General features: G+C 46.4%; 1 protein-coding gene across 1 annotated transcript in view; it reads left to right on the top strand.

Annotated features, from left to right (window-relative positions):
• The window catches only part of CCDC14 (coiled-coil domain containing 14), a 27,514-nt gene extending 8,638 nt beyond the window's left edge, over positions 1 to 18,876 (top strand). Inside the window, exons 2-13 of the mRNA XM_075610073.1 lie at positions 4,048 to 4,103; positions 4,193 to 4,268; positions 5,569 to 5,641; positions 6,234 to 6,359; positions 7,893 to 8,096; positions 8,263 to 8,345; positions 9,069 to 9,600; positions 9,961 to 10,102; positions 14,326 to 14,408; positions 16,144 to 16,362; positions 16,896 to 17,028; positions 17,760 to 18,876. Coding sequence (XP_075466188.1) covers positions 4,048 to 4,103; positions 4,193 to 4,268; positions 5,569 to 5,641; positions 6,234 to 6,359; positions 7,893 to 8,096; positions 8,263 to 8,345; positions 9,069 to 9,600; positions 9,961 to 10,102; positions 14,326 to 14,408; positions 16,144 to 16,362; positions 16,896 to 17,028; positions 17,760 to 18,717 — 2,685 coding nt within the window. The 3' untranslated portion in view covers positions 18,718 to 18,876. The remainder of the gene's footprint in view (positions 1 to 4,047; positions 4,104 to 4,192; positions 4,269 to 5,568; positions 5,642 to 6,233; positions 6,360 to 7,892; positions 8,097 to 8,262; positions 8,346 to 9,068; positions 9,601 to 9,960; positions 10,103 to 14,325; positions 14,409 to 16,143; positions 16,363 to 16,895; positions 17,029 to 17,759) is intronic.
• Positions 18,877 to 18,997: the final 121 nt, after the last annotated feature.

Raw genomic sequence — 18,997 nt, 5'->3', positions numbered from 1 at the left:
CCCCCTTCCCACCACCTCCCCCCCTTCCCACCTCCCCCTCCTCCCCCCTCCTCCCCCCTTCCCACCACCTCCCCCCTCTTCCCCCCTTCCCACCACCTCCCCCCTCTTCCCCTCTTCCACCACCTCCCCCCTCTTCCCACCACCTCCCCCCTTCCCCTCCTCCATCTCCCCCCTTCCCCTCCTCCACCTCCCCCCTTCCCCTCCTCCACCTCCCCCCTTCCCCTCCTCCACCTCCCCCCTTCCCCTCCTCCACCTCCCCCCTTCCCCTCCTCACCTCCCCCCTTACCCTCCTCACCCTCCTCACCTCCCCACTTCCCCTCCTCCACCTCCCCCCTTTCCCCATCCCCCCTCCTTTCCCATCCCACCCTCTCCCTCTTCCCCCCTCCACCCCTTCACCCCTCTTTCCCCCCTCTTTCCCCCTTTCCCTCCTCCCCCACCTTTCCCCCCCTTTCCCCTCCCCCACCTTTTCCCCCTTCACCCCTCCCCCTTCACCCTTACCTCCCCCCCTTCACCCTTTCCCCACCTCCCCCCTTCACCCTTTCCCCCACCTCCCCCCTTCACCCTTTCCCCCACCTCCCCCCTCCCCCCTTCCCCTCCACCCCACCTCCCTCTTTCCCCTTCCTCTCCTCCACCTCCCCCTTCCCTTCCTCCCTTCACCCCCCCTTCACCTTCTGTCACCACTCCCCCCTTCGCCTCCTGTCACCCCCCTCCCTTCACCTCCTGTCACCCCCCCCTCCCTTCACCTCCCGGCAACCCCCTCCACCTCCCGTCACCCCCCCTTCACCTCTCCCCCTTCACCTCCCCTCACCCCTCCTTCACCTCCCCTCCGCCCCCCCTTCACCTCCCCTCCACCCCCCTTCACCTCGCCTCACCACCCCCCCCTCACCTCCCCTCCGACCTCCCCTTCGCCCCCCTTCACCTCCCTTCACCACCCCCCACCACCCCTCCGACCTCACCTCCCCTCCTTCAACGCCTTTCGTCCGCCCTCCCGCCTCTGCCTTTCGCCCACCCGCACTTCTGCCTTTCACCCGCCCACCGCTCACATCCCCGCGCCACACAGCCGCCGCACGCACTAAACAGACCTGCCACACCCGACACACACCCGCCGCCTCTCACCCACCCCACATACTCGACACACACCTGCCGCATCCTGCCCCTACGCAACAATATCACTGACCAGCTGTCACCCGCACTCGCCACACACCCGCCGCCTCACACCCTAGCAGGACCCCGACCCACAGCCAGCACTCACTACCCACGCGCCACCCGTACTGAACACCCACCCGCCGCCTCACACACGCTCACACCCTAGCAGGACACACGCCTCACATTTTCACATCACTTATGTCACCAAAATATACATTGTACTGTGGTGTGTTTACAATAAACCATTTTTATACAACATCGTATTACATTTTCTTCCATCTTTATTTTCAACATTATTATCCAACCTTTCCAACAAATAGTCACCTATTGTTCCACGATTTATAAATAATACGACCTACTGTATTACGCATTTACATCCCGGGCAACGCCGGGTCTCTCAGCTAGTTATATATATAATATAACATAATATATATTATATAGTATAATATAATATTATATAGTATAATATTATATATATACGCTCTTACGACGCTTTGCAACGTTGTTTATGTGAATGTGTGTATATATATATATATACACACACACACACACACACACACACACACACACACACACACACACACACACACACACACACACACACACACACACAACGTTGCAAAGCGTCGTAAGAGCGTTGGATAAGCAGTTTTGGCGTTGTAAAAATGAACATAGGTATGCATTGCATAGCGTTGGATAAGCCATTTGTTGTAAAGCGAAGCGTTGTAAAACGAGGACTGCCTGTAAAGTGCGATTTGTTCCATAGAAACAGGCAAACACACCATGGATTACAATAGGCAGGAGAAAAATACACTTGCTGGGGGTTTGGGGTGGAAACACTGACTTTCCTAGTTGAAATAAAGTCTGGAAATAGTCAGTTGGTTGACCGGGACTTAGCCCAAAAGGTTCTGGAGCTCAAATCAGCATGAGCCTCCAGCAGCTCCCGCACTTCCCACTCCAAATGGTACTGAAAGTCTGACTTAGGAACTTCTCTGCTTAACGTCCTGTATGTTGTCTCCACAAAGCTTCTATGGGCTTGGAGTCACTTAGGGCTGCAGGGCTGGGGCCGCTCTGTCTAGGGAGGTGACAGTTTGCCAGGATGGCTTGTATTTCATCACAGGATTTGGGACACTTAACTTAGCTATCTTAATTAATGGCTTTCACACCCCTGGCATCTAGTGTCACTTTGCTCTAGGGACCTAGGATAAGGCTAAGGCCCCGCCCCGCTCCCAGAGTCAGCGCGGCCGCACTGCAGACAGACGGTGCGCTGAGATACACAGACCGCGATATGCGGTCTGTAGGGAGCGGGAGCCGGAGCGGGAGGTGGGCGGGAGTGGGAGGCTTGACAGGGAGGGGGGGCGTGGCTTGAGCGGAGTGACCCGCTACTCTCCCCCCCCCCCCCCCTCCCTCCACGGACTCGGGCTGGAGCTGGAGCTGCTGAGGGTAACTTTAAACACACACACGCAGGCACTCATACACACACGCGCGCACACGCAGGCAGGCACTCACGCACTCATACACACACACACACACAGACAGAGGCAGGCACTCACGCACTCGGGCACACACATACACACACAGACAGGCACTCACCTGCTTTCACTCCACACTCCTCCCCGCTCCCCGAAGCCTCTCCTCCTCCCGAAGTCTCCCCTCCCCATTGGCTCACAGCCACACCACATGACGCGTCAACGCTAGGAAACACCATTCTCTTGTGTCTCCTAGCGGCTGACGCGCCACAGCGTGTCGTCAGCTGTGCCGCCAGGGGGGACCGGGACCGGCTCGCGAGGATTCCCCTGCTGGTGGGGAACTCGCGACATGGCCGCCCGCGCCACCGCGTGCAGCGGACCGAGGCCTTAGACTCGCTGGTACTGAAGTGGCCTTAAGCCCCCCTTTGTCCCTGAGATTAAAGACCCTGCTTTGTTACAGTAAAAAGTATGTAACATTTTAAAACATTGCTGCTTTAATAAACTATACTTTTCTACTCTTCTTTACCCCCCCCCCCCCCCCCAGCCATATCCCTTGTACTCTGCAAATGGAGACTTTTCTTTATTCTTATAAAACGTCTCGGCCTTATACCTGGCTGGAGTATCCCCCCAAACACCTTATACTAGAGTTAGGGTGACCTGGGCAAGAACTGGGAAGCCCCTCCTGTTATATTGGGGACCCATTGACTGTTATGTTAGGGACCCCTTTTCCTCCCTGTGCCTCCTTTTTACCTTTTCTGGTCTGTGCTGAAGCAGGACCTCCTAGTGGTGAGTCGCAAGAACGCTTTCATGGTAGAGTTTTGACCGGAGCACTGCGCTTCAACGTAGCCGGGAATTTAACCTGATCCCTGGGTACATTTTTGGGGTCTCCAGTAACTTTGGAACCCCGCTAAATGGACACAATCTGAAAGAAGTTTCCCTGTCAAACCTGCCCTGAAACTCACAGCCTGGTCGTAACCACTTGCTAGCATTCCTGGAAAGGGTACAACATGAATAATTGCAATTGTCGCATATTTTATTACATGGTACAGTAATGCATGAAAAATACACGGGTCAAAGAGCTGACACTCTAGGACCCTAAAACACAGTTCAGATGCAACCAAGTGGGCTTGACCTTTCTAAAGCCTGGGGAGAGAGAGACTGCCTCCCACAGGCACATTAGGGGGTAGATAGACTGTCACCCCCAGGGGTACTGGGGGGTGGGGGGGTGAGAGAGACTGCCTCCCCAGTGTCAGACTGCATCTTATGTGTTCCAATTAGGCAAAGTAGTTTATAAATAGATTTATCTGTACAATAATATATCTATTTTTTATTATCTACATATATTTGTTTCCTTTTTGTGTCTACAACACTGTATTGGTTCATTTTTAATGTTAACAGAAATGTGTGCATAGTAATTCTGTAATCTTGGTAGGTACTTTCTTCTGGGCGGCTAAATGGACCCGTCCGACTGGCAAACGGTAAAAAAAGGTGCGCAGTTTACCCTACCTCGCTCTCGGAGACGTTTATCCAGATTTGCTAGACTGCTGAACTTAATCCAGTTCTTCCCGCTTTTATAGGACTGCAGTAAGAAAAGTTTCTACCCCTTCTGCTGATTCCGGGTACTCGCTGTATTCCACAGACTCCGAAGACCAGGTAAGAGGAGACTTTCACAGCATTGCTATTTGGAAATTCCTCATTTCAAGGATGGTAAAGAAATGTAGAGTGACAACACGCGAAACAATGGCAGGAGACGCGAGATACGGAAGTACATAGGAAATAGTGTTACTGTTTATTTATTATCAGTAACAGTAATCTAGATCAAGGGTGCTCGACTGTAGTCCTCAACCCCACACCCCAACAGGTTAGTTTTTCAGGATTGCCCTGCTTCAGCACAGGTGACTCAATCAGTGGCTCAGTTGAAGACTGCACCACCTTTGCTGAAGCTGGGACATCCTGAAAATCTGACCTGTTGGGGGATCTTGAGGACTGAAGTTGAGCCCCTTTGATCTAGGGTGATCCATTTGTAGACCTGTAATACGTTTCTCTCGCCCTATCATTTGTTCTGGACGTGTACTATACGTATTAGTTGTAGTTGGATATTTAGTCAACCAAATATGACCATATAAACTATCTAATTTAGTTGGTGAATCATGTATCGCAGGAGTGATCTTCTATACACTCATTACACTCATTATGTAATGAGTGTGCGATCAATGGAGGATCAATCCCATGCGATCAATGTAGGAAGCACATGTTTGCTTCCACGAGACCGCTATTGAACATCATGCTGCATTTAAAAGATATAATGATGATGATGATGATTTTTGTTCCTGATGGTAACTATTAATCCGATCTCTCCTTAACAGCAAGATCCATAGATCAAAGGGGATTGCGACGTTTGTAATATGTTTAGTTGGATCTATTATTTTGCTCCAGAAAGATTGTATAACTGGGCCGTCCCTCCACCATACGGATCTCGCTGTCCCGGAACTGCCACAATTTCTCCAACATAGATTAGGCACAGCAGGGAAACGGTTATGTACCTTCTGAGGCGTGCAAAGCATGTTTTGCTGTACTTGAAATTCAAATTTTAATAATTGAGTTCAGTGCTAGGAAGAAGGCAAAATCTTATAGATAATGATGTAATCCTTGAAGTTGGAGAACAATGTTCTTGATGTGACATAGTATGATAACAGAAACCCTAATTACTGACTATTCTGTCCCTGGTTGTTACCCATATTGTTTCTGACGCAGGAAATCATCGACATACTCGGGGACCTCTATTTCTCCTCAGTAGCCCATACAGAGAAATGTTCAGGACAGATATGATTTCACTTTTAAGAAAGATCAAAGAAAGAGATTTTGTTTTATGTTTATTGTTACTTTCTGCTAATAATTTAGATTTTTCTTTTGCTAATTGTTCAAGTAAATAAATACATTGTTTATGTTGCAGGTTTTAGTAATCAACAAAGGACTAGATCAATGTGCAGCTTTATTGAAGGACATCCTTCACAATGATGTTACAGGTAAAGTTTTATTTATGTAGTTGAGGCTATTGTATGTATAAGGGCAGTTACCGTGTGGAATTCATTACCCACGGAGACTGTGATGGCAGATACAATAGATTTGTTCAAAAACAGGTTGTGCATCTTTTTAGATGGGAAAGGTATACAGGGATATACCAAATAAGTAAACATGGGAAGGATGTTGATCCAGGGAGTAATCCGATTGCCAATTCTTGGAGTCAGGAAGGAATTTATTTTCCCCTTATGAGATATCATTTGATGATATAACACTGGGGATTTGTTTGCCTTCCTCTGGATCAATAAGTAAGTATAGATATAGGATAAAGTATCTGTTGTCTAAATTTAGCATAGGTTGAACTTGATGGACATACGTCTTTTTTCAACCTTATATACTATGTAACTATGTATGTAACTATGTAATACTGTATGTAACTATGTTCCTTCCTGAGTCTGACCTTTCGACCCATGCAGTATATCACTTCCATTAGGATGAAGTATCTGTCATCTAAATTTAGCATAGGTTGAACTTGAGGGTCTCTCTTTCAGCCGCGTGTGTATTATTTGTTGTACTGTTTGCATTCGTTGATTACAGAGCGCGCCCAGCCGAGATCTCACAGCGCTCCCCATACTAAAGGGAATGTCAGGTCATCGGCTGTGAAAATGAAGCGGAACATCCCAAGGAGGCCAACCACCGCAGGCCATGTGCATAAAGAGATTGGTGAGCGGCACACGTGGCTTATGCCAGTATGACTGTTTCCATCCCTAGCAGGCCCCTCAGACATTGGTGGGGTTACATACGTAAGGCTTGTTGTCATTTGCACCAGCATAAGTATTTTGGCTTATTAATGGTAAATTCTGATCCTGAACTGGAACTAAGTAACAAGAATAAAACTAAAACTGCCCATTACCCGCATCACCCGCCTGTAATACTGTCCTGTAGAAAGAGGGGACGTTAGAGAGCAGCATAGTTACGCAGCTCCCAAATTCAATCTGACATGAGAAATTGCTCATGCAGTCTGACAGTGCTGTATATTGAGATACTTGTTATAGTTAAACAATGCAGCATTTTTCATTACACCTCACAATCCTGAATTGCAGTTCATTTGCTATCTGTCCATTTAAAAAAAATAATAATATATATATTATTTAAAAAAAGAAGCTAAAGAAGCCAAATGTATTTACAAATTTCTTGTGCACAACCAACATCTGATCCTGAGAAGTTTGGAGCGGCCTGTCTGCAGCTCGGATTATTTTGATTATAAGCAATGGTTCAGTGCTTGGATGTTTCCTGGATGTCCTCTGTGTGCATTATTAGTTACATACACTGAGGGTTCTTGGCAGACTCCAGCATTCCTTTAATGATTTCCAAAGATTTATATACAAAGCGATGTACACTGAGTTTGTCCTGTCAGCTGAGCAGGTGTTTCCTATCCATCACAACATAAGTAATAACATCGCTCCACTAGAGAGGAGGGTCAGTAAGAGGACAGTTTGCTGGGTAACCCGAACTAGCCATAATACTATACAGTAAACTTCGGTCTGTGGGACTTATTATACTGAAGTTAATCCATTTGTTGCTTGTTATTTTCAGACATGTTTATAGAAATGTCAGTATATGCATCTACATTAATATAACAATGTATACTGTGTGTATATACTGTATATATCTGCTTCTTTAGAGTTTGGCATTTCTGTTACATCCTGTGCACTTTGGTTTCCTATTTCGACCAGGTGTGGCCTGAAGTGCAGGTACTGTAACGGTAATGTAATCCCTTCCGGACTGCCAGTGTATTACTCTGCTGTAGGTTTATGCTTCTCTAGCACTAGGCAGGTGGATGAACGCGTGCCGCTTTAACGCGGTAATGCCCCATAGAAGCCTACAGGTATACGTTTCATTCATATATTGTCCAGCTCTTTAAGAAAATGACACACACGTAAAATTGGATGAAATCAGAAACTTTGTTGGAGCTACTGTGCGTGGAGAAGAGATTCTTGCAGTACCTGGAAGATCATTAGGGAGGGTTCATCTAGCAGTGGATCGACAAGGGCTGAAGATGTGTGTGTGTGTGTGTGTGTGTGTGTGTGTGTGTGTGTGTGTGTTAAAAATCACTATTTTCTTCATCGCTGGTTTATATAATGAAATCCCCCACAATACCAATCAGTGCAGAACGCTGATTTAATGTATTGATGGGCCCTCAGGCAGAGAACAGGTGAAAATGTGTATCACAGATCTGTATCTGCTTCATTTTAGCATCTCTGAGGAAGTCTGCCTCCTCTGGGGTGTCTGATGCTGAGGAGAGACCTGGTGCAAGTGTTCGTCCCAGTATTGTCCCCGTCACACGGCCAGCGCTCTGTGAGCATGTACAGACTCAAATGTCCCTTCTTAACGGCCCATCAACACGGATGAACTGCAATGGGATTCGGGCCGCGTCTGCACAACCAGCGTTGGAACATGGTACATTTCTATAACTTCTATTCTTCTCGATGAATTCAGATTCCACAATTTTTAAACCTGTTCGGTATGTTTGTGTCATTTTCCATTCCTCTGCGGAGGCACCAAGCTGAGAAATACAGGGTTCTATGGATAAAGTGAGTGATTCACAGTATATTGCTGTTTCTAGGCCCTGAAGGTGCGACCTTCTTCAACTGCCGCTTACCTACTTCCACTCCCACCCTATCCCCTCAGCATTCAAGTCATCCTAGGGTGAGTAATTTTTGCTGTACACATGTTTAGCAATAAACTATCTCTGATGAAGGTATATAGCTAGTGTGCTTTTTAAATTACTTGGTTTAATAGGAAACACATTCTTTAAACCCATGTAACGAGGGAATGACTGGATGAATCGCTGAAAAGAAAAGATTGACCCTTTTGCTTCTATTAAGGTATAGAAAGGCTTCATCATGAAGCGATCCCCAAATTATTTAATTTGCCTCCCACGCACACTTTAGCCCCTTCTAAGCATCAGTAGAAAAGCCCCTATGTTGGGGAAGGGCAATTTTATGAGATATTTCTGTGGGGCATGTAACCATGCTTAAAATGAAACATATTGCCTTTTTGTGGCCCTATGAATGGGTGAGTTACCCCACCTGTCCTACCGCAGTGACCACAGGGAGCAGCCAGAGGAAATGAAATCCGTCCTCAATCTCCGTCCCGCGGGGTTACAACCTAAACTCAATATGTACATTAAATTATCCAGATGTAATGCTTTAACAAATCACCACAATTAGTCCTAGGAGGAACCTGTCCCTTAGAAAGGCAGAGGGTATGACTTCTACTGCGGGTAGTGTATTTTGGGGCTGAAAAGGCTTGGACAGATGCTGAGTATATTACAAAGCAGCATGGAAATCCTCCTCCTTCGTCAGATGGAACAGCAATCAAACAGCTGAAAATCATTTTAACCTTTATTTTTTGTATTTTTTTAAAAAGCATTTTGGCCATGAAGGTTACAACCAAGTTTTGCCACAAGGGGGAGCTGCTCACTTTCCATCTGGGTTCATCACCACAGCATTGTCTGCCCCCACTGTGATGTCATACGCTCCAGCACCTGGGCAGCACGACCCGGCTGTGCCCAGCTATCAGCCAACGTGTGAAGCTAACACAGTGTTACAGCTCGGGAACAACGGGCAGCAGATCAGAGAATCAGACCTGCTTCAGTGCATAGCAGCTCACTTAGCTCAGCTGCAGCGCTGTGAAACCCAGGACCAAAAGCCCGGGTCACCTGCAGAGACCGTGTGTGAAAGGGATGAACCCAGAAGAGGAGAAATAGACCAGGCTTCCAGTGAGGAGGACGAAGACTTCAACCAGCTGGATATGGCACCTGTGAGAGACATTGGCTGTCAGACAAGTTTTGATAAGAACTCCTTAAAACCCAAGAAGAGCAGCCCAGAGAAGGCTGAGCGGAAAATCAAAACCGTGAAATATCTCCTGGGAGAGATTAAGGCGTTGGTAGCAGACCAAGGTAGGATTAATGTTTATCTGCTCCACCATAACAACACAACAGAACGTCCCAGACCACAAACACTGTGCACATGTGTAGGCCGCACAATACAGGTTACTCAATGATAAGCTCTCTGACACAGAGCTGTGACTGTCCCCTAACTCGCACCTTGTATATTCACAAAGTACAGAGAAAAACAATATATTTCTATAGCGTGTCGCAGCCCATTCCATAGCATGAATGCTTCTTCCTCACAGCGGGCTGAGTCCTCCGGTGCATTACTCTGCACAGCATTGCTGACACGCCCGGCAGGGAAGGGATTAGTAGTTGGTCCTACATTGATGTCCTACGATAACATGATTGGTGTTTGCTTGTCAGTAGATGATGGGGAGGCCCTTCGACTGGTTACAGAGCTGGAACATATTGTGTGTCTGTTGCCTGCAGTTGTTGGGAGCACAAATGTACATGCTGAAATAGCGCTCGCACTTCAACCACTGAGAAGTGAGAATGCTCAGCTGCGCAGGTGAGTGACTCCTCCAGCCTATGTATATAACCCAATCGGTGCTCTCCCCTACAGCCTATACTATATAACCCAATCCGTGCCCTCCCCTACAGCCTATACTATATAACCCAATCCGTGCCCTCCCCTACAGCCTATGTATATAACCCAATCGGTGCTCTCCCCTACAGCCTATACTATATAACCCAATCCGTGCCCTCCCCTACAGCCTATACTATATAACCCAATCCGTGCCCTCCCCTACAGCCTATACTATATAACCCAATCCGTGCCCACCCCTACAGCCTATACTATATAACCCAATCCGTGCCCTCCCCTACAGCCTATACTATATAACCCAATCCGTGCCCTCCCCTACAGCCTATACTATATAACCCAATCCGTGCCCTCCCCTACAGCCTATACTATATAACCCAATCCGTGCCCTCCCCTACAGCCTATACTATATAACCCAATCCGTGCCCTCCCCTACAGCCTATACTATATAACCCAATCCGTGCCCACCCCTACAGCCTATACTATATAACCCAATCCGTGCCCTCCCCTACAGCCTATACTATATAACCCAATCCGTGCCCTCCCCTACAGCCTATATTATATAACCCAATCCGTGCCCTCCCCTACAGCCTATACTATATAACCCAATCCGTGCCCTCCCCTACAGCCTATACTATATAACCCAATCCGTGCCCACCCCTACAGCCTATACTATATAACCCAATCCGTGCCCTCCCCTACAGCCTATACTATATAACCCAATCCGTGCCCTCCCCTACAGCCTATACTATATAACCCAATCCGTGCCCTCCCCTACAGCCTATACTATATAACCCAATCCGTGCCCACCTCTACAGCCTATACTATATAACCCAATCCGTGCCCTCCCCTACAGCCTATGTATATAACCCAATCGGTGCTCTCCCCTACAGCCTATACTATATAACCCAATCCGTGCTCTCCCCTACAGCCTATGTATATAACCCAATCGGTGCCCTCCCCTACAGCCTATACTATATAACTCAATCTGTTCCCTCCCCTATAACCTATACTATATAACCCAATCGGTGCCCTCCCCTACAGCCTATACTATATAACCCAATCCGTGCCCTCCCCTACAGCCTATACTATATAACCCAATCCGTGCCCTCCCCTACAACCTGTACTATATAACTCAATCTGTTCCCTCCCCTATAACCTATACTATATAACCCAATCCGTGCCCTCCCCTACAGCCTATACTATATAACCCAATCCGTGCCCTCCCCTACAGCCTATGTATATAACCCAATCCGTGCCCTCCCCTACAGCCTATACTATATAACCCAATCCGTGCCCACCCCTACAGCCTATACTATATAACCCAATCCGTGCCCTCCCCTACAGCCTATACTATATAACCCAATCCGTGCCCTCCCCTACAGCCTGTACTATATAACCCAATCCGTGCCCTCCCCTACAGCCTATACTATATAACCCAATCCGTGCCCTCCCCTACAGCCTATACTATATAACCCAATCCGTGCCCTCCCCTACAGCCTATACTATATAACCCAATCCGTGCCCTCCCCTACAGCCTATACTATATAACCCAATCCGTGCCCACACCTACAACCTATAATATATAACCCAATCCGTGCCCTCCCCTACAGGCTATAATATATAACCCAATCTGTTCCCTCCCCTACAACCTGTACTATATAACCCAATCCGTGCCCTCCCCTATAACCTGTACTATATAACCCAATCCGTGCCCTACCCTACAACCTGTACTATATAACTCAATCTGTTCCCTCCCCTATAACCTATACTATATAACCCAATCCGTGCCCTCCCCTACAACCTGTACTATATAACCCAATCGGTGACCCCTACAACCTTTACTATATAACCCAATCAGTGCCCTCCCCTACAGGCTATACTATATAACCCAATCGGTGACCCCTACAACCTGTACTATATAACCCAATCAGTGCCCTCCCCTACAGCATATACTATATAACCCAATCAGTGCCCTCCCCTACAGCCTATACTATATAACCCAATCCGTGCCCTCCCCTACAACCTGTACTATATAACCCAATCAGTGACCCCTACAACCTGTAATATATAACCCAATAAGTGCCCTCTCATACAGCCTATACTATATAACCCAATCAGTGAGCCCTACGACCTATACTATATTACCCAATCCGTGCCCACCCCTACAACCTATTATATATTACCTAATCCGTGCCCACCCCATCAAACTATAATATATAACCCAATCCGTGCCCACCCCTACAACCTATTATATATTACCTAATCCGTGCCCACCCCATCAAACTATAATATATAACCCAATCCGTGCCCACCCCTACAACCTATAATATATAACCCAATCCGTGCCCACCCCATCAAACTATAATATATAACCCAATCCGTGCCCACCCCTACAACCTATACTATAACCCAATCCGTGCCCACCCCTACAACCTATACTATATAACCCAATCCGTGCCACACCTACAACCTATAATATATAACCCAATCCGTGCCCACACCTACAACCTATAATATATAACCTAATCCGTGCCCACCCCATCAAACTATAATATAAAACCCAATCCGTGCCCACCCCTACAACCTATACTATAACCCAATCCGTGCCCACCCCTACAACCTATAATATATAACCCAATCCGTGCCCACCCCTACAACCTATAATATATAACCCAATCCGTGCCCACCCCATCAAACTATAATATATAACCCAATCCGTGCCCACCCCTACAACCTATACTATAACCCAATCCGTGCCCACCCCTACAACCTATAATATATAACCCAATCCGTGCCCACCCCTACAACCTATAATATATAACCCAATCCGTGCCCACACCTACAACCTATAATATATAACCCAATCTGTGCCCATCCCTACAACCTATACTATATAACCAAATCCGTGCCCACACCTACAACCTATTATATATAACCCAATCCGTGCCCACCCCTACAACCTAGACTATATAACCAAATGGAAAACTGGAACAGGAAAATACTCTGCCGTCTTACTCGCTGAACAGTATGTCCGTAGTAAATGGCCATGAATAGTTTAATTAGAATACAGTCGCACCTCCTTCATTAGTGCCCTAATTGGAGTGATGACTGCCAGTATAATTCGCTTTTCATGGTTCACCGTTATCTTCTCCGTTATCTTCTCCGTTATCTATCTCCGTTATCTTCTGAAGTGCAAGAGTATAGATATATATGTATGTAATTATCCCCAGGGACAGGGCACTACATGGCCTTTAATGTCCAGGGTGCAGCAGTGGAAGGCCTGAACCTGCAGACATACTCGCCCCCTCTACCCACTCGGGCCTCACTTCCCAGCCTCATCCCAGCAAAGCAATCAAAGTGACTACTGAAATTCCTGCTCTCTGATTGGTTAAAATTCTGGGCGTTGCTAGGCAATTAAAGCTCAGATGTGCGACCAATCAGAGCGCAGGGATTTCATTAAAGCCCCACTCCAGGTTCCAGATGTTTTATTTTATTAGTTATAAGATTGAGGCAGGGGGCTGTATCTCTGCTGGTAGCATCTCAGGGGCTTGTTGGGGCTAACATAATGGCGGCTTAAATGTTCCGTGTCTTTCGGGTCAGTACGAAGCCGTGACGTCATCCCTTGTGGCTTCCTATTGGTCTGCGTGATGAGGGACATTTAAACACGGAGATACCGGCACTCCCTACGTAGGTATCTCGGGAAGCAGAGGGTCCCCGGAGCTGAAATTAACGTTGTTCACCGCCGAAGACCCCCTGCTTCCATCCTGTACCTTTTTAATGGTTTGAAATTAGGTGCATTAAAGCAGAGCCTTCCTTTTTTAATTTGTTTTTTTAACCTGTAATTGTTAATATGGCAGGGATTTCATTTCATGAAACTGCCCATGGGAGAAGGCACATTCTATATGAGATACACAGTTGGTCATCTGTCCATACATACGATAAACCTCTCCAGAATAGATTTGAAGAAAAACTCATGTAAAATTTCTCTTCAGAAAAGTATCGTTGTAAACAGCATTGTGAGGTGGTGATGAAGAAGCCGCAAAAGAAAATGCAATTATGAAATGAAGACAAATGTCCTTATGTACTTGTTTTACCGCATTTGTAAAAACTGCCGTTTACAGTATTAGCAGCCAAATTAACGGTCATTGCTTGTATTTGTGTACTTCTTTTTTACTCATCCCATGAAGGCGATTAAGGATATTGAACCAGCAGCTCCGGGATCGGGAGAGAGCTGCATCGGCAGCAAGATCTGATGAGCACAACTTTGAATGTGAGAGCGAAGAGTCTTTAATCCTTTAGTTACTGGCTTGTCTGCTGCACTTACTTATTAATAGCTGATATATAGTACAACCACCTATATGAATTATTGGACCGATTATCAAAATTCACAGTTTTATCAAATGCCAAATAGTTGGATTTTGCTTTTGGCCGTCACAAGTTTTTCATGTACCTGAAAAAAGAAATGTCTGCCTCGTCCCTTTCCCGTTGCCATTGGATATATATTTGGATATGAGGCTCACGTTGTCCTGGTTTTTATGCGTAGTTCAGCGCTGCGCCGTCCTGACGCCGTATATTGTTAAACTTGTTCCGCGTCATTCAGCGTTCCCATCCCAATGGGGCAACTGTTCCGTTATTCTGTGTTCTCAAAGTTTTACATGGAAACCCAATTGGGGGAAAAGCAGGCACGTCCATAAACACTAGTGAGCCCAGTGCCATGTCACTAAACATGCACGTGCTCTGTAACATGCACGTGCTCTGTAACATGCACGTGCTCTGTAACATGCACGTGCTCTGTAACATGCACGTGCTCTGTAACATGCACGTGCTCTGTAACATGCACGTGCTCTGTAACATGCACGTGCTCTGTAACATGCACGTGCTCTGTAACATGCACGTGCTCTGTAACATGCACGTTCTCTGTAACATGCACGTGCTCTGTAACATGCACGTGCTCTGTAACATGCACGTGCTCTGTAACATGCACGTGCTCTGTAACATACACGTGCTCTGTAACATGCACGTGCTCTGTAACATGCACGTGCTCTGTAACATGCACGTGCTCTGTAACATGCACGTGCTCTGTAACATGCACGTGCTCTGTAACATGCACGTGCTCTGTAACATGCACGTGCTCTGTAACATGCACGTGCTCTGTAACATGCACGTGCTCTGTAACATGCACGTGCTCTGTAACATGCACGTTCTCTGTAACATGCACGTGCTCTGTAACATGCACGTGCTCATTGCCATTCCTGGATAATCTAATTCAGGGGTGCGCAAACTTTTTTGGTGCTGCGCCCCCTTGCCTGCTCTCCCCCAGTGCACGCACGCCCCCCTTACCTTTGTGCCGGCGTGAAATGATGCCATGGGGTCATGTGATGTCATGTGACCCGCAGCGTCATTTGACGCTGTGTTGCCATGGCGACGCGTCGCCCGAAGCCAGCTGAATCAAGGCAAGTGAGTTACAGAGGCCTCGAGCGGTCCCCCATCCTTTAATGTAACCACCACGCCCCCTGACCTAATGCACTTACTGTGTTTCTAAGCATGCTGCTCTGATTGCAAGCTCTTTGAAGCAGTGATTTATTTCTACCTTCGTTTCATTTTTATAGTTTCTCGCCCCCCCTTATATTGTATCATAATTCCTTAAAATATGCTACGTGCCATATATGTCATACCTATTATTTGCTTCCTGGCCGTTGTTTGTTTTTTAACTCCTGTACAATCCAGTGTCGATAGGTTGTGATGCTAGGGGTGCCAACTCCGGGCTTCAAGGGCCACCAACAGGTCAGGTTTAAGGATATACCTGCTTCAGCACAGGTGACTGTCAACATCCTGTGCTGAAGCCGGTATATCCTTAATACCTGGCCTGTTGGTGGCCCTTGAGGACTGCAGTTGGCCCGCCTTGTACTAGACTATGACACGGCTTACATGAAATCTCATTCATGGTCTTTTTATAGCATTGCTTCTCAGGCAGGTCCGTGACACTGGTCTCCCTCTCTCTCTAGTGATTTCTCTTCAGTCCATGAACATGACATTACAACATCAACTAAACAAATCTCAAAAAGGGCTCGAATCCCTGCGGAGCAACAACGAGGAGCTCCTGAAAGTCATTGATATCCAAAAGGATGAAAACAAGAAGTTTGCTAAAATCATCCAGGAGAAGGAGGGGGAACGGCTTAAATTGTGGCAGCAGAGTGAGATAGCCGCTACTACGGGGAAAATAGGCAAGTTTTCCCAGGAGTACTTTGGATGTCTGCTTGAATGATAGGGTAGCCGTTCAATGCACCAAACCCCCCTCAGACACACGAGTTCCTGATGCTAACCTGGTGTTTCAAGTCAAGTCCAAGCTGATAAATGTCAGACGGTTATTTCCCCCCCCCCCCCCCCCCAAGGACAAATCTCCAATCATTCTTAAATGTTATCCCAAACCGCACAAGGATTCGGACGGAGGTGGAAAGCGGTTTATTAGCCAGACCTTTTCAAGATCATACTTTTCCAGCAAAGTAGTACAGGGGTAATATTACTTGCCTTTGAAGTTGGTGACCCTGGTTGGAATAACAAGGTCAGCTTCTTGTAGGCAAGCCACTAACTCATTACAAATGAGATTGTAAGCTCTTAAGGGCAGGGATTTATTGTGCACACATGTACAGTACTACATACATCATCAGTGCAATAATGCAGTGGGTAATCGGGAGGGGAAAGATGGGGCTGCACGGTGACGACGACGCACACAACTGGTTTTATCTTTGTATTCCAGAAGTGGAGGATGTTTTGGGGAAAATGAAGGATTTCCAGTGTAAGCTGGAAGCTTCGGGGAAGGAGAAGGAGATTTTGGGAATAACCTTACGGCAGCGAGATGCAGAAGTGAGCAGACTGCGGGAACTTATAAGGTAAGACAACTAGACTCTCAAAAGTAAATATTTAAGTTAATAGTATCACGATCACTTGCCCGCATGTTTCACACACAGGAGATGTCACACACCTTGCTGTAATTTCCTTCTAAACCAATAATGTTTAGTCTGATCTTACGTAAATGTGACTTTTCTCTCCCTCAGATCAGGGGGACCTCAGAATACTGACCCCCAACAGCAAAAGCCTCTACTATAAGTTCTTTCAAGACTTCAGCTGTCTCACATTTTAATCTTGTCCGTAATAATTGTCTGTTACATACGACCATAACATATATTGTCCCTAACTGTTCATGAAATGTCTGTAAATATAACGTGTCACCATGCATTGTCATTACATGTCTGTGCCCAGGACAAACCTGAAAACTAGAGGTAACTCTCAATGTATTTATTACTTCCTGGTAAAACATTTTATAAATAAAAGTTTAATTAAAAATGTATGCCTCAGAGAGAGAGCTGTTTTAAAGTCTGTCTCTGAATATTGTTTAATTCTTCTCATAGAAGTTATTACACAACTTGAATTCTGAAAAAACAAAACAACAATTTGGGGAGAATGTGCTACATTGTTATAATTTCAGCTCTTTGCAACTTGAAGATGTTACTTGGGACTCTCCATGAAGCCGCTACTTTGTAACTTTAATGAATGAGGAGAGTGCAGGTGAAACAAATGATCATTAAATTGTTGTTTTTTTTTGTTTTGTTTTTTTTAACAGAACTTTGCAAGACAGTATGGCAAAACTGCTGTCTGACCTCAGCCAGGATAACGCCAAATCCACGTCTGGGAACAACTTGACCAAGTCTCTTTTAGACAGCTATGAAAGGCAGCTGCAGAGTGACCAGTGTCCTGCCAGCACCTCCATCATGAGCTACCTGAAGAAATTAGAAACTGACCATGTTTTTCCCAACACTGAAGCCATTTTTTCAGAGAAACCTGTTCCCCCGAAGGCAGCCAGTAAAATGTATACCTGCTGTGTGACCTCTGATCTCAGTGAGGACTTTGCTACCAGTAAAGCCCCCAGGGACTCTCACCGGGACACTTACCAGCGATCAGAGTATATATGTATCCCCGAAAAACCCAGTACTGATGCAAGGAGTGACTCCGGCCCTTTAACATGCGATCAATTCAAACCCGATGAGACGATGTATCTGCCGATGGCGAGAAGCCCCAGCAAAAAACAGTTAGCCCCATCTCTGAGACAAATATGCACCCCTCCCACGGCCGACCTGGAACCTGGGGGGTACGAGAGCAGCTCTGCTCACAGGAAGCACAGCGGGTGTGGGGGCCCTGAAGAGTCACAAGTGGCTTCTGATGGCGAATTTGGCGTTAAAAAGGTTTTGACAAATGCTTCTGAAATGCCAGGGAGGAGCATCAAGCTGGGTGAGGGGTTCCCCGAAATGGAAAAATATCCTGTCGCGGTGTTTTCCGCTGACGTACAGTCGGTGAGCTGCCCGCCTACATTACAACAGATGAAGAATCTGCAGATTAAAGATGGCGACCCCAGTGACCATTCCATGTTGGATTTCATGTCTGGGAAGTCAGACTGGAGTACGTCCTCCTTCTCCACGTTTACGTCACACGATGAGCAGGATTTCAGGAACGGCTTGGCTGCACTGGACGCCAATATCGCGAAATTGCAAAGGACATTACAGGCAGACTTCTCTAATAAATGAGCTGCAGAAATTGTACTGTATCGTGCACAACTCTAACAGAAATGGTGTGTTTTAATGTCATGTTTCAGATCTAAATTGTGGTTTTGTTAAATCATTATTTTTTTTTAATTAAGTATTTTTTTATGATAAAATAAATATTGCAGCGTGTTTTGTATAAAGAAAAAAAATCAATTTATAAAATAGCAGATGTGGTATTTATTGTTAGAAGAAAGGGTGTATGCGAATGACCGCTACCTAGCACATAAAGTAAAGCTGCAGCAATGTGTCATTAGCAGAGAAG

The sequence above is a fragment of the Ascaphus truei genome, chromosome 7 (assembly GCF_040206685.1).
Source record: "Ascaphus truei isolate aAscTru1 chromosome 7, aAscTru1.hap1, whole genome shotgun sequence".
NCBI lineage: Eukaryota > Metazoa > Chordata > Amphibia > Anura > Ascaphidae > Ascaphus > Ascaphus truei.
This window is presented reverse-complemented; position numbering and strand designations above follow the sequence as displayed.